Source organism: Lissotriton vulgaris, chromosome 2_1 (assembly GCF_964263255.1).
Source record: "Lissotriton vulgaris chromosome 2_1, aLisVul1.2, whole genome shotgun sequence".
Lineage (NCBI taxonomy): Eukaryota > Metazoa > Chordata > Amphibia > Caudata > Salamandridae > Lissotriton > Lissotriton vulgaris.
This window is the reverse complement of record NC_141687.1, coordinates 1642444281-1642458610: the sequence shown is the minus strand read 5'-3', so window position 1 is coordinate 1642458610 and position 14330 is coordinate 1642444281. Positions and strand designations below refer to the sequence as shown.

The 14330-nt window shown below is 46.2% G+C and overlaps 1 protein-coding gene across 12 annotated transcripts in view; it reads left to right on the top strand.

Annotated features, from left to right (window-relative positions):
- The window catches only part of LOC147732987 (protein 4.1-like), a 586946-nt gene that overhangs the window by 347612 nt on the left and 225004 nt on the right, over positions 1-14330 (top strand). For all 12 annotated transcript variants that reach the window (XM_086957538.1, XM_086957536.1, XM_086957532.1 and 9 more), the window contains one exon: positions 7314-7493. In XM_086957538.1, the coding sequence (XP_086813664.1) occupies positions 7314-7493 (180 nt within the window). The remainder of the gene's footprint in view (positions 1-7313; positions 7494-14330) is intronic.

Sequence of the window (14330 nt, the reverse complement as noted above, 5' to 3'; positions counted from 1 at the left end):
TCTGTTCCAGTTCTCTCTTAATTAGGTACACACACATGGACATCCCTTTTTCTATTTCTACTAAGTCCATCATTTCCCATCATGGCGAAAAACAATCTAAGGATGGAGTTGATGCCCATGCGCACTATCGTCCAAGGGATGAGTCACCTATCTCGTGACTACAAAGACTTCTTCCATGACGACAACATGCAATCATCCTAGCCCTACACCAGGTGACGATCTAATGCACAGTGTGAGACTCTGCAACTCTACATGCCAAGAACAAATGCATACTGGTAAGTAGCATTTTCCTTTTCATTTGTGGACCCATCCAGCCCTTCAGTAATGCAGAGAATTGTGTGACGTGGATCATGTGGGACTTCCAACCCCAGTTTTTTCGTGAGTTCCTCCTCAATGTCCCCCCAGAACCGTGTCAGACGGGGGCAGGCCCATACCATATGGAAGAAGTCAGCTGGCTCATGGCCGCACCTAGTTCAAGCGGGGTTCAGCTAAAACTTGCCCAATGGAGCGCCGGGGTCAGGTAGGCTGCATGTAAATAGTATAGTTTAACCATACGCAGCCTGGCAGAGGCGGTAACCGTCCTGGGGGCCATAAGAGCATCACACTAGTCTTCCTCCTCCGGTGCACCCACCCATTCCACCCATTGAGTGTGGATCCGATCTAGCGAGGTCGGGGTGTTATTGACCAATGTTCGATAAATGCAGGAAATAACACCCTTCCCTAGGTCTCCCAGCATAATCTGTGCCTCAGGTGGGCTGTGGTCAGGGAGCCGCGTGGCTACTGTGAGGTGTGCATGGAGAGCATGGCTCAGTTGTAGGTATCTTTAAAATTGTGATTGATGCAGGTATGGAGGTCCTTGAGGGAACACAGAGGTTGCCTGCCCACACACTGTGAGATCCCTATAAGATCCTAGGTTCAGAATCCCCGTAGCCTACAAACCTCTCTGAGCCAGGTCCGTTGCCAGAGGGGCGTGCACTGGATCAGTTTTTGTGTCCACTTAGTGTGTCGCAGCGCAGCACGCCAGGCCAACAGCGCAGAGCGCATAACCTCCCGCGGTCGGGACGCAATAGGATCCCCATACAGCATAGTTTGGACTTTGGCCAGACACAATTCACTTAGCTCAAGCCTATAGGCCGGGTCGGACCAGCCCCCCTTAGAGATGTTTTTAAGAATTTTATATGCTTTTCAATCCCGTAACTTGCACACTACCAACTTAGTGTATGTACAATCACTAATATCAGCCTTGCAGTCTGTGTGGCTTTTTCCTAATAAAACAGCAAAATCCAGTTGTGTACTTTTATATAGATTTTATTTAGCTGAAACCACACCTATTCTGAGAGATAGGGATGCAGAAATCAAATTAAATAAATTGTCACCAGTTACTAATGTTACAATCCGTGAAGCAAGCACTGCTATTACATATAGGAATATTCGTGAATGATCAATAATAGCAAAATGAAAAGGTTTTTATACTTGGGTGGCAGTATTGTAAAGCTCATTAATGGATTTCACTGATAAAGACATATGCAGTAAAATTCGCTTTTTCTTGTGGTTATGAGATCTGGTTGATCCAGTGATCAATGTGGCACAGAGCAAAATCTCTGTTACTTTGTTAAATGGAAAATAGCACACAGGAAAAAAGGCAGGGCTACTTGTTTTCCCCTGAATACATGCCGAATGGTCTTGGAGCAGAAAAGTGGAAAGGGGCCATATTAATCATAGATTCATAGTATACAACCGCCTGAGATGTCTCTGGAACAGCCTTAGTACTCGGTATTCAGTCTCTAGAGTCTACCAAAAATCTCACAAAGGGAACTTTTTATTAATGTGTTATACTGTACATTTGTCTTTTTCTGTCATGCCATTCTGATACATGTCATTTTAAATGAAAGTGCATTCTTTTTGGTCTTATCCTGGTATGTAATCCACTTCAAAAGTATGTGTTGAATTTGGAGTTCCTTTGTCAGACTATTCAACTAAGACATTGTTTTGAACATACATCGACAAGCTCAATACAAGGCAGCATTGCAAACAATTTATTTTAGCTTGCTTTGAAACTCTTTTACTGCAATCTTGTTCTATTTTCTTTTCTAGCTATTGAATAAGCCCTGCAGATATTGTGGTCCACCACTACACCAATTTGTCATCAAAATTCCTCTAGATCTGTTGTTTTCAGATCTATTGTGTTAAATATTAGTGTAGCCCCACACAAATTTGAATACTTTTGTTGAATAACACATTATTAGGTCATTTTTAAGCAGGCATCAGGCTTGTAGTGTTTTCTGAGTTTGTCCTGTTCTCATTGATAACCTGTACAGAGTGGTCCCCAGCTGCCTATCTCTACTACATTTTCTCAGTATTGGCAACATGTGTCATGCCAAAGTTCATCAGCCTTACATGTTTTTTTACACCTTCTGCATCACCCACTCACCAATTAGCTCTCCTCATGTGAGTTAATAGCTTAAATTTACGTAGGTGATGTGCAGATTAAGTTTGTTGGATTGCCACTACTGTTCAAGCACGCCACTCTATATTGGTCATTTAATTCAGGTCAGTTGAGAACTGGGTTCTGTCTTTTGTTTCAGGCCATTTGAAGTATTTCGCTATGTTCCCATCTATATATGTCCACCTTAAGTAAGCTTGCTTGCAATGTACACCTAGGTTAATAAACAACACCACTTTAGTCCAACCGCTGCATCACCCACTCCCCAGTTAGGTCTTCTCTTTTGGTTTCTTCTTAAAGAGGTATGCTGATAACACACAGGTTATTTTTTAGAGGATTTCCATCGCTACTAAAGCAAGTGTAATATGTTGCTACCACAAAGAAATTATTAAGAATGTTGTTTCATTGTGGTGTGTAATGTTTTAAGAGCCTGGGCAGTAGGCCCCCTCTTAAAGCTGACCTCAAACTGGGACAACATCTTTCCTTCTACATTGTACACAGTTATCAAGCTCCATCATGTTCACAACTTTTGGAAACATCACCTAGTGTGTGAGACCCATCAACAGCCATAAATGTGTGTGGACCTATTTCCAAGGCCTTCCTTGTTCTGCATAAACAGCATCAAATTCACTGATCTCCTATGAATAGTTTTTTTGTGCCAACAGATGAGTTTATTGGCGATTGTGGTCACTAAATTATTATCTGAGCCATATACTCGGTTTTTCCCTTTGTTTACCTTAAGTCTTTTGTTCTTTGTTTTCCATTTAGCGTTTATCAGGCATGTGCCTCGGTTGTGTGATGAAACAACGCATGCCTGAACCACGCAGTCTTTACCACGTATGCCTTTACCACGTAATTTCGTGTTAAGGACATGATTGGTAAAGGGACATGTATAGTTAAAATCACACTCCTGCCCAGAGCCCTACAGTTTGGCCCTCCAGCGACCTATTCTACTCGCCCCAGCCCTATAAACTACCCGACCGTCTATTCTAAGCCTTAAAACGCGACTCTCTATCCCCAAAAAACTAGGCTGACCCCAGCCTCCTTCCCTGAGCCCTAAAACCAGCACGCATCCTCTAAAACCTACCCCACCCGCCCCCAGTTCAACTGCCCCCTAGTCCTGAATATTACCCCATTTCTGTCCCCTGCCATGGGCCCTAAAACTAAGCACCCTAAAACCTACTCCAACTCCAGCCCCCTCCCTGAGTCCTAAAACTAGCCCCACCTGTAAAACCTAACCCCACCTACTCCCTGGCCCCAGCTCAATTGCTCCTTGGGGCTGAAAACTGCCCCTTTCCTGTCCCCTGCCCTGAGCCCTAAAACTCAGCCCCCTAAAAACTACTATGATCCCAGTCCCCTCCCTGAGCCCTAAAACTGCCCCCCACCCCCTAATACCACCGCCCCCCAGCCCAACTGGCCTCAGGCCTGAAGGCTGCCCCCTGCCCGGCGCCCTAATTACTCGCCCCCTAAAAACTACTGACCCCAGCCCCCTTCCCTAAAACCAGCCCCCACCTTTCCAGGCCCCAGCCAATTCCTGGCCCGTCCTTCCTGCTGCATCCCTTCCTGTTCCTCTCTGAACCTCTTGCACAGCTAGAACGCCGACTGCCTTAACCACACATATGCGCGGTTAAGGCATATGCGTGGTTCAGCCAAGCGTTGTTAAGCTTGCGTGGAAACATCACTTGTGCTTAAAGCTGCATTGTAAAGTCCGTTTTCCATTTGCCACAGCTGACACTGATCTATCTGCAGTGGATATTTTCTGAAGGGTCCTTTCTATTACAGTCTTGCCTCTTTGACCCAGGATACAGGCGTAGGCACCAAGTGGTTGGGACAAGAAAATGTAAACTTTCTAAAAGTGGCATTTTCAGCACTGTGAATTAACATCCACCTTTGCCACTAAAGAGGGATTTAAATTACAATTGTTTATACATAAAACTCAACATTCCTAGCTGCCCCAATTGAAAGTTGTCACGTATTAAATGTAATAAGGTAACCCATTGTTATCCTATGGGAGAGGCTCGCCTTGTAGTAGTGAAAAACAAATGTAAGAGTTTTTAACTATCGGGACATGTAAAAGTTAATGTCCAACTTTTTACATACACTTCACCCTGCCCTTTGGGAGGTTTAGGGCCAACATTAGGGGTGACCTATATGTATTAAAAAGGAAGGTTTAAGCCTCGCAGAAGGTTTATTTTGTCAGGTCGAAATGGTAGTTTAATACTGCACACACCGACTGCAATGGCAGGCCTGAGACATGTTTTAAAAGGCTACTTAAGTGGGTGGCACAATAAATGGTGCAGGCCCTCTAGTAGCATTTAATTTGCAGGCGCTAGGTATATGTTAGTACCACTTCACTAGAGATTTACTAGTAAATAAATATGCCAATTTGGTGGAAGACAATGTTACCATGTTTTAGGGAAACAGCACAAGCACTTTATCACTGGTTTGCAGTGATAAAGTGTGCAGAGTCCTGAGAACCAACAGAAACGGGTTCAGAAAATCGATGGGTAAAGGCAAAACCTTTTGGGTTTGGCCTGCAGACAGGGGCATTTCCAACAGTAGCTAAATATTGAAGAAAGTAGGATCTGATGGTCACCAAATTATTTTTCTGGATACTGTTTCAATTTTACTTAATCTGACATAAATAGAATAATACGGTTAAGCTTAAAATGTTCCTATTCACTAAAATAATAGCTGTGTACAATATTGAGCAAACCAGTCTTACGCCACATCTCTTGATATGGACATTACATCAGCTGGCTGTTGATTAACAAAAGAACTCTAAGTTCTTCATCTTGGTCAACTAATGGATATTTGGGCAGTGCTCCCCTTTCCCTGCCTAACACGAGAGTAAATGCCATTGCTATCCCTCCTCCTCTTGAACCTCCATTTGGAGACACCTTAGCTCCTCCCCATGAAAACTAATTACCATTCATACACCCTTCTCGAACTCCATCATCTAAATTCCTAGGTGTTGTACCCTAAGACGACCTTCATGGCTATCTGCAATCGTGGTCACAAACTGTCTTTTTGCATTTACTGAACTATAAGGCGGAGTACCGCATTTCTGTTTGTAAATGCTTTATGCAAGTTTCCCTTCACATTGTATGACATTCACAAATATAAGAAAACTTAGCTTCTAGTTGCTAGCAAGACTGATTGATACTGAGGATTAAGAACGTTTTATCATGTGGACCTCAAGGTTAAAACTAGCATGGATGAAGAGGGAATAAACAAAAAAATCAGATAGAGTAGAACTAGTTCACACAAGCATAGTTCTGAAAGAACAGCCTCTGCTGCATCATAATAAAAAACACAAAGCAGAAAGCCAAGCATGAAAAAGAATAGCGGATTACAAATACTGAATTCTAGGCTAAGTGAAGCTAAACATAGCATGATACAAAATAACGATTACATTTGAAATGTTGCAGTTGCAGTCTACGATTAAATGACCCTGAGAAGCACTCAGAAGTGTCAAATGTGCAGTGTTTGAAAGCATTGTTGGGGCCGTCGTCTTCCAGAATGTGCATTTGAGTAATCAGAAACAAATCAAGAATCTGCTTGATTCAGATCTGTGGATGGTACGTACTCAATCTAGCTGCACTCAGTAAGACCTAAAACAGCTTGAATAGTGGCTCGAATGGCACCTCTTTAACCCCTTCGCTGCTCATGACGAGCTCAGCTCGTCATGAGGCACGGTTGAGCTGTGCTGATGACGAGCTGAGCCCGTCATGTACAATGGGATTTACTCATAGCTCAGCACCGGGGGGAAAACCTCTAGCAGCCAAGGTGTTAATCTGCACATGCCATTCGAAAACAAAATGGGTTGATTAAGTTCATGGTTTACTTAACACAGATCCTTGTCAAGAGACATCTTTGGCTTGATACCAACAAAACGCCAGCAAGAGAATACCTTGTTGTAGGGAAACATAGGAGTGTACATTCAGTAACTTGCTGTATGATGCGACATAGTACTACTATTGATAAAGAAATCTGCTTTCTAGGCCTATAGTACGAGGCAAACAAACTTGCTAACAGATGCATGAACAAGCCATTTCCATTTGCTAGACTCTTCTTGGCCTACTTTGTGTCTTTGTTCAATGTCACCCAGCTGAAATCAATCCCTCAGCCTTAACTGGGCTTGAGCGTATGTGCACATGTGATTGATATGAGCTTTTATTGGATGGTTTCAGTAAGCTCTGTCACTGATGACCTCCCCTGTCCCAATACTTTTACTGTTTAGACTGGAAATGTGAGAGCTACACATTCCTAGCAAACAGAGGACCCTAGAGCTGCACATCAACCTTGTGTCTTTAACTGTTTTGGTTTACTCTGTGTTCTGTATTGTTGGTAATTTCTTTCAGTGTCCTTCCCAAGAACATCCAATACCACAGTCTCATATTGTTGCCTTATTTTGGAGGATATTCGGAGATTTCACTTTTGTTTTATGCTCCAGAGGACTGATATGTATTTTACTCCCACACAGTGACCACGGTTTGTGAAGACTTTGGTTTTCTGAATATGGAGGTTTGTTTTCAAGATACGCTCAGCCTTATACTGGGTCTTGATTGTCACAGGAGGAGATGATACATTTTAGTACATAAAGATTTGTGGGGATAGGTGTTTTTTGGCTGTCAACACTCAACTTTTGAAAGAAGACCAGTTTGCAAGCTTCTGGATTTCAACAATGGCATTTGTTCAGGTTCAGGTGTGATAAGTAAAAGACTCTTAACCATCACCAGGTGATCCAGTTTATCTGGCACAGTTTTTGGTATTTGACACCACCCTTCTGAGTTCCATGCTTTATCACAAATAATGCAAGTCCTTCTTAAGTCTGTTTTGTGTTTACTGTTTTGTTGTTCAATCTCAGGATTTGGATAAAACACAAGAGGAGATCATGAAGCACCATGCCAGCATAAGTGAGCTCAAGAAAAGCTTTATGGAGTCTGTGCCAGCACCGAGGCCCAGTGAATGGGATAAGCGTCTCTCCACACACTCGCCCTTCCGAACACTGAACGCTAATGGCCAGGTTCAAGCAGGAGTTGATGGGGTAAGTTGTTGTGGTTCAGCTTGACCTTACTTTGGCATGTTGTGGGAATCAAGTCTGGAAAGGCTGCAGGTACTTTTGTTTAAACCCTAGTCATTTGACGTTGGTGAGCCATTTAACTCTCTTTACATAATCTTAAGGGAATGGCACAGTTGAAAGTATTGGTTAAATATGCCACTGACTGTTCACTTACCAAAACCCTTCAACAAGATTCTGGTTTAACATAGCACATTGCAAACGGTTGATTGCTTGTGGTACTACTTTGTTTTATGTGTATGTGCTTAGTGTGAAGAAACTTCCAAATTATACATCATCACTTAATTCTGCAGTTATGACTCATAGCATTGAGGTCAATAGTTAATTTCATATATGTCGGCCTTTCACAGCTTCCCTGTGTCATGATGTTCCTCTTTTTCCCCTGCTTTGTTGGGATCTGTATTTGCTATCTGAGGAAGCCAGAAACTGTTGTAAAAAAATGTTGTTGCTTTAGGTTTTTGAGAGGACTAAAACAGCCATCCATCCAACTTGCATCAAGCACAACATGCCTTCCTCATATTACCATCCATTGTACTTCAGTTCCTGATTTGCCAGGTGTTGATAGGTGTCTAGCTTTGCCATACCTGAAGAAAGTGTACTAGGCCGCAGTAACTTTCTTTTCTGCAGTCTTATTAATTTTACTTACATTGAATTCCTGCTTCATCACATTTTATTGTAATATCTTGAGATAATTTACAGCAACATTACCTTTATTAACTCTGTGCCATTGTCTGATCACACAATCTTTTTATGTTCACCTGACCATCCATTCTCTATAATCCACTGTCCAGACACAGAAGATGATCATCTTTGCAGCCTTGATTGGTCTGGAAATATGTTATATCACTGCCAAAGGAAGGTTAATAATGCCAAGCATCCAGGAATAATTAGACATCAAAAAGAAGAACTTTTGGTATCTCGCAGATTTTTATCTGTGCATACATTTTCTGTAGAGCATGCTGCATAACTGAATTGCTTCTAGGCGCTGTCGAGAGATGCATAAGACTTAACTGGTTGCCAAAAAATAGAATAGAAGGGTTTTCTTGAATGCCAGGAGACTGTTGGAGTTATGTAAGTGTTAAGGCAGTTTGTCCCCCAGTTAAAATCCAGCCACTGAAATGCGCCTATCTCTTGGACTTTCCGTTTTTTGTTGTGGTGGAACACAAGCTGTTGGACCTGAAATAGAAATCCCCCAAAGATCCATGGCAGAATAAATAGTTATCATCAGAAAGCTGAAAACCTCACTGTATCTTTAATAGTTTGTGATGCGAGCAAGGCCACACTGCCATGTCTCACGGATCCTTATTGCATAAGCTGAAGAAAATAACAATCTCTGTTGCAGCCACCAGCAGAAGGTATAATGAGATATGGAAACTTCTGGCTCCTCAAAGAAGCACTGTTCCTTTTTCCACTTTACAAAGCTTTTGCCTGCCTGGCTTTTCCATTCATGTCTTACATTTTAGTATATGTAGGATAGCATGGCAAGGTTGGATAACGCTGCAAGGTTCGGGCCCAAGAACAGAATGGGACATACAACTAAAAAGTAGCCCTCATTGGCAAATTGTGGCAGCTTGAAACTTAGATATATATATTCTTGATGGTCTTTGAGGTGTGTGGGAACACATTTCTGATTGTTGCTGGCATGGTTTTTCATATTTTGGAAATGTACGAGGGAAATTCATTCTAATCACTCTTGATCAAAATAATAACACATCTGTGCCCTTCTAATCACGCATTGTGCTCTTCAATGTGTATTCACTGAGGAACTATCATGCAACAAACAGCACCTAACACAAGCTCGCCGTCTTGTCCTCCCTTTGGACTCCCTTATTGCCCCATCTTAAAAATTCACCTGTCCCTTCAACATTTTTTTTTTGGAACTCTTTATTTTAAAGATTCTCAGCATTTCAACACGTTTGAAGACAAGTCACAGGTTATGTTGACGATACACATAACAATTAGTGTCTCTCTAGGTCCTGGTATAAGCTCATACATGCAGTTACATGTTTCACAATTGTCCATGATCGGCCCCGTCCCTCCCTCTTCTCAGTTCCTCTGTAGGGGAGATACGGAGTCCACCCGGAGAGGCATTACATTTAGCCCAATTTTGATCCAACTTCTTTGGTCAGCCTCTAGTCTTGCAGAACTCTTTTTCTGCGATCATGGATCTATCCATGTCCTTTGCCCAGTCTCCAATCGATGGTTCATCACTTACTCCTCATTTTTGGGCGATGTTTCTTTTAGCTACGGCCAGCCTCAGGGACACCCAGGTTTGCTCGGTACAGGTCAGGTCTCCGTTCACCCATATATTAAGCAGGCAGAGTCGTGGGGAGTTGATGATTTCTTTCTCACAAACTTCTTTTAGTTCAGTTAAGATTGCATCCCAGTAAGGTTGAATCACGAGGCACTCTCAAAGTGTATGGAAGAACGTACCTTCTTGAGTACAGAACCTGAGGCATTCCGAGTCTGTCCTCTTTTTCATCTTGACCAGGGTCCCCTCGGAAAGATATGCCCTATGCAAGATTTGAGTTGAATTAGTCTCAGCCTCTTTGGAATAGCTACTTCTTGTGGGGAAGATATTGCTTCTGTCCATTCCTCATTTTCTTAACTCCCTATGTCTGTCTCCCAATGCTGTCTGAGGCGTATAAGTGGGTCTGGGCTGTTGTTTATTAATTTCCGGTAGGTGATGGATATTGACTTACGGGTCATGTGTTCCGAAAGTGACCTGTCCTCCAGTAGGGATGCCTCAGTTAAAACCTCTCCACTAGGAACAGCAGACTTTATGGCATGACTTATTTGTAGGCACTTAAAGGCCTCTGAGTTTTACAACTGGTATTCCGCTTGCAACCCATTAAATGTGACCACCCTGACACTCTTCCACAGTTCACAGACTGTAGAGATACCAGTTGTGTCCCACCTGTCGAACCCGGGGCAGTCGCTCATTGTGCCCAATTGCTGTGATTCCCACAAGGAGTTTGCTTGTGTTTTCTTATGCCGGCTCAATATCTTAGTTGCCTGATGCCAAATTGCCACAGTCTGGGCCGTGGGACCCGTGAGTTAGGGTTTGTGTAGATTGCTCTTTTGTGACTGCCCGGGCTCATTAACCATTTGTCCATCATATAGGCTGGATCTGAAAGAGACACATTAGTGATAGATTTCTTACCTTAGAATATCCCCAGGCGTCAGACTGGATCCGGAAATTTTTTGCGTAGCAGTACCCATGTGCGTCATGGGCGCCGTGATGACGTCGTCGGAGTACTTAGATGCCGCCTCCGCCCACTGACGTCCGTTCTTCTTTTTTCCGCGCCATCAAGCGCAGATCCAGAAAAAGTTGTACCCTAGTCAATTTTTGACTAACTTTTTACGATCCTTTTTGATCTCTTTTCGAAGTCTTTCGACTCCGAAGGTGCCGGTAGGGATGCCCAGGTACAAGCCCAGCGCCGACGGATGTGGGTTACCGACCCCCATCGCCGGTGCCTGCACCGTCTAGGCCCGGACCACGACGACAAGTCCTGCTCCGACTGCCGGGCCCTGACGTCTAAAGCTAGACGGGAGCGGTCCCATAAGCCACTCGAGCTTCGGCAGTCCGCCCCAGTTCCGGGAGTCATCATCGGTCTTCGGGCTCGAAGTCCTCAGGTAAGAAGCACAAGAAGTCGAAGAGGCACCATCGCTCTTCTGACTCCCCCCTGACGCTCGCGCCACACGGCCGGGGGTTCGGGCTACACTGCTCCATACCCACCTGTCCCTAGGCAGCACGCGACGCCGGTGAAGATCGAGGCCTTCCTCTCGGCCATGAGGTCGCTCACTCCTCCGTCGGGTTCCACTGCGCCTTCGGGCCAAGCGACCCCGAATGGGTCTCCACACGGGCCGGGTGCTTAGGCCCCGGCTCCTGCCCCGGTGCCGTCGGCGACTTCGGTCCCAACGCCGCAGGGCCCCACTGAATCCGGGTCCGGTCCGGGTCGCCGCCGGTCGACCTCACCGGCGGCGGCCCCAAGGTTGTCGCCCCGGGCGCCGTCCCAGACTCGGCGAATCGAATCCGGGATATTCAGGCTCTGATTCCACTCTTTCAGCCTTTATCCCGGGTCTCGGTCAGGTTGACGCTGCGGCTTCTGGGGCTGATGGCCTCCTGCATCCTTCTGGTGCATCACGCCAGGTGGCGGATGCGGGCTCTGCAGTGGCACCTGAAGTTTCATTGGGCCCAGCATCAGGGCAACCTGTCTGACCAAGTCATGATCTCGGAGGGCACTGCGAGACAACTGCAGTGGTGGCTCACGGACTGCGATTGGGTCAGCGGCAGATCCATCTCCCTTCCCCAGCCGGAGCACGTAGTTGTGACTGACGCGTCCCTCCAGGGCTGGGGAGGCCACATGGGAGAGGCGGAGATCAGAGGCCTCTGGTCTCCGGCGGAGTCCCAGCTCCATATCAACCTTCTGGAGCTGCGGGCTATTCGTCTAGCACTGAAGGCATTCCTCCCCTCTGCCCGAGGGAGTGTAGTGCAGGTGTTCACGGACAACACCACTGCCATGTGGTACTGCAACAAACAGGGCGGGGTGGGGTTGTGGACCCTCTGCCAGGAGGCTCTGCGCCTCTGGCAGTGGCTGGCACATCAGGGCGTGACCCTGGTGGTTCAACACCTGGCAGGTTCTCTGAACGCCAGGGCGGACGAGCTCAGCCGAAGGCGCATGATGGACACGAATGGCGTCTGAACTCGGACGTGTCGCAAGGCCTTTTTCTGCAGTGGGGAGAGCCTTGGTTAGATCTATTCGCCACCGAAGAGAATGCGCAATGTCATCAGTTCTGCGCGTTGGAATTTCAAAGGTGGCACTCGCTCGGGAACGCTTTTTGTCGCAAGTGGAGTTGCAGTCTGTTGTACGCCTTTCCGCCTGTACCACTTCTGCCCAGAGTACTGAAAAAAATCAAGCGCGACCGGGCCCAAGTCATCCTTGTGGCTCCGGACTAGGCGCGAAGGTACTGGTATCCCGAGCTACTCAGTATGTCAGTCGATCCCCCGATTAGTCTGCCTCTTCAGGAGGACCTTCTGTCGCAGCATCAGGGGACTCTCCTCCACCCGAACCTGTCCAGTCTCCACCTCCATGCTTGGAGATTGAGCGGCGACAGTTGAGGCCATTTGACTTGCATCCTGAAGTCTGTAATGTCATTCTGACAGACAGGCGTCCCTCCACAAAGTCGGTATACGCCTGCAGGTGGAACAGATTTGTGGCATGGTGCACAGCAAAGGCTGTGGATCCTCTCAATGCCCCGCATTCTGAGGTTCTCCTCTTCCTTTTTTCTCTTGCCCAGCAGGGCTCTGCTCTGGACACTATCAAGGGCTACCTATCAGCCCTTTCAGCCTTCTTTATTCTTCCTGATCAGCCTTCTTTGTTCAAGCCCCCCATTGTAAACAGATTCTTAAAGGGCATCACTCATATGTTCCCTCCTGTTCCTTTCGTGATGCCCCAGTGGGACTTGAACCTGGTTCTAACTTACTTGATGTGCGCTCCCTTTGAGCCGCTTCATAACTGTCCTCTACGTCTTCTTACATTTAAGACTGCTTTCCTGGTTGCCATCACCTCTGCCAGAAGAGTGAGTGAGCTCCAGGCTCTTTCCTCTAAACCTCCTTTTCTTTCTGTCCATCCGGACAAGGTTGTGTTGCGTACAAAACCCTCTTTCCTGCCCAAGGTAGTCACAGCCTTCCACATCGGGCAGTGCATCACCTTGCCCACCTTCTTTCCGCCTCCGCATCCCTCGAAAGAGGAAGAGAGGCTCCACCGTCTGGACCCAAAACGTGCGCTCTCTTACTATCTGGATCGCACACGCCAGTTCCGAGTGGATGACCAACTCTTTGTTGGTTACGTGGGCGCTAAGAAAGGACGGGCGGTGCACAAGCGGACCATCTCTCGGTGGATCATGTTGTGTATCCAAGCGTGTTACTCCTTGGCTAAGACGAAACCTCCTGTTGGGCTGAGGGTCCACTCCACTCGGGCCACGGCGACTACTACTGCCCTGGGCCGAGGAGTCCCCTTGCAGGACATTTGTCAGGCAGCTACGTGGGCCTCTCTGCACACGTTCGCAATACACTACTGCCTAGTTTCATGGCACCAGTGTTGGTTTTTATTATGGCTCTGCGTTTCTGGCACGGAAAAGCTGTGGATAAGAACTGACATTAGCTCGCGGAGGTGGCGTCTAAGTACTCTGACGACGTCATCACTGCGCCGACGATGGAGGCGTAGCCGCGGACGACGCCTACCGACGTGCATGGGTACTGCTACGCAAAAAAATTCCGGATCCAGTCTGACGCCTGGGGATATTCTAAGCTAAGGAATCTATCACTAACTAATGTCTCTTACAGATATATTGTTACTCAAGTAGTAACTTGTGCTTCAAGCTGTGGGCCGTAGACCCATTGGTTGATTACAGCTATTTGAGATGCCCAGTAATATAGCTTAAGGTCGGGCAGGGAGATCCCCCCCCATCATACCACCCTCGTGTCAATTAATGTGTTGCAATACAGGGGCTCTTCCCCTCCCACAGTAAGGTCTGCACTGCATTCTCCACACTGGTGAAGTATGTGTCCGAGACTTTGAAAGATGTGTTTTGTAGCATGTATAGGAAGCAGGCAGTGCCAGCATTTTCAACAGGTCCGCTCTGCCAAGTAGTGTCAGAGGGAGGGCTCGCCAGTGTCGGACGTCGTTTTGCAGTCGCATTAGCAGGCCCCGAAGATTGCTGTTATCGCAAAAAAAAAGTGGATCAGATGTAATGTAGATTCCCAGGTATCTGAATCCTTCAGTCGCCACTGTGACTGTG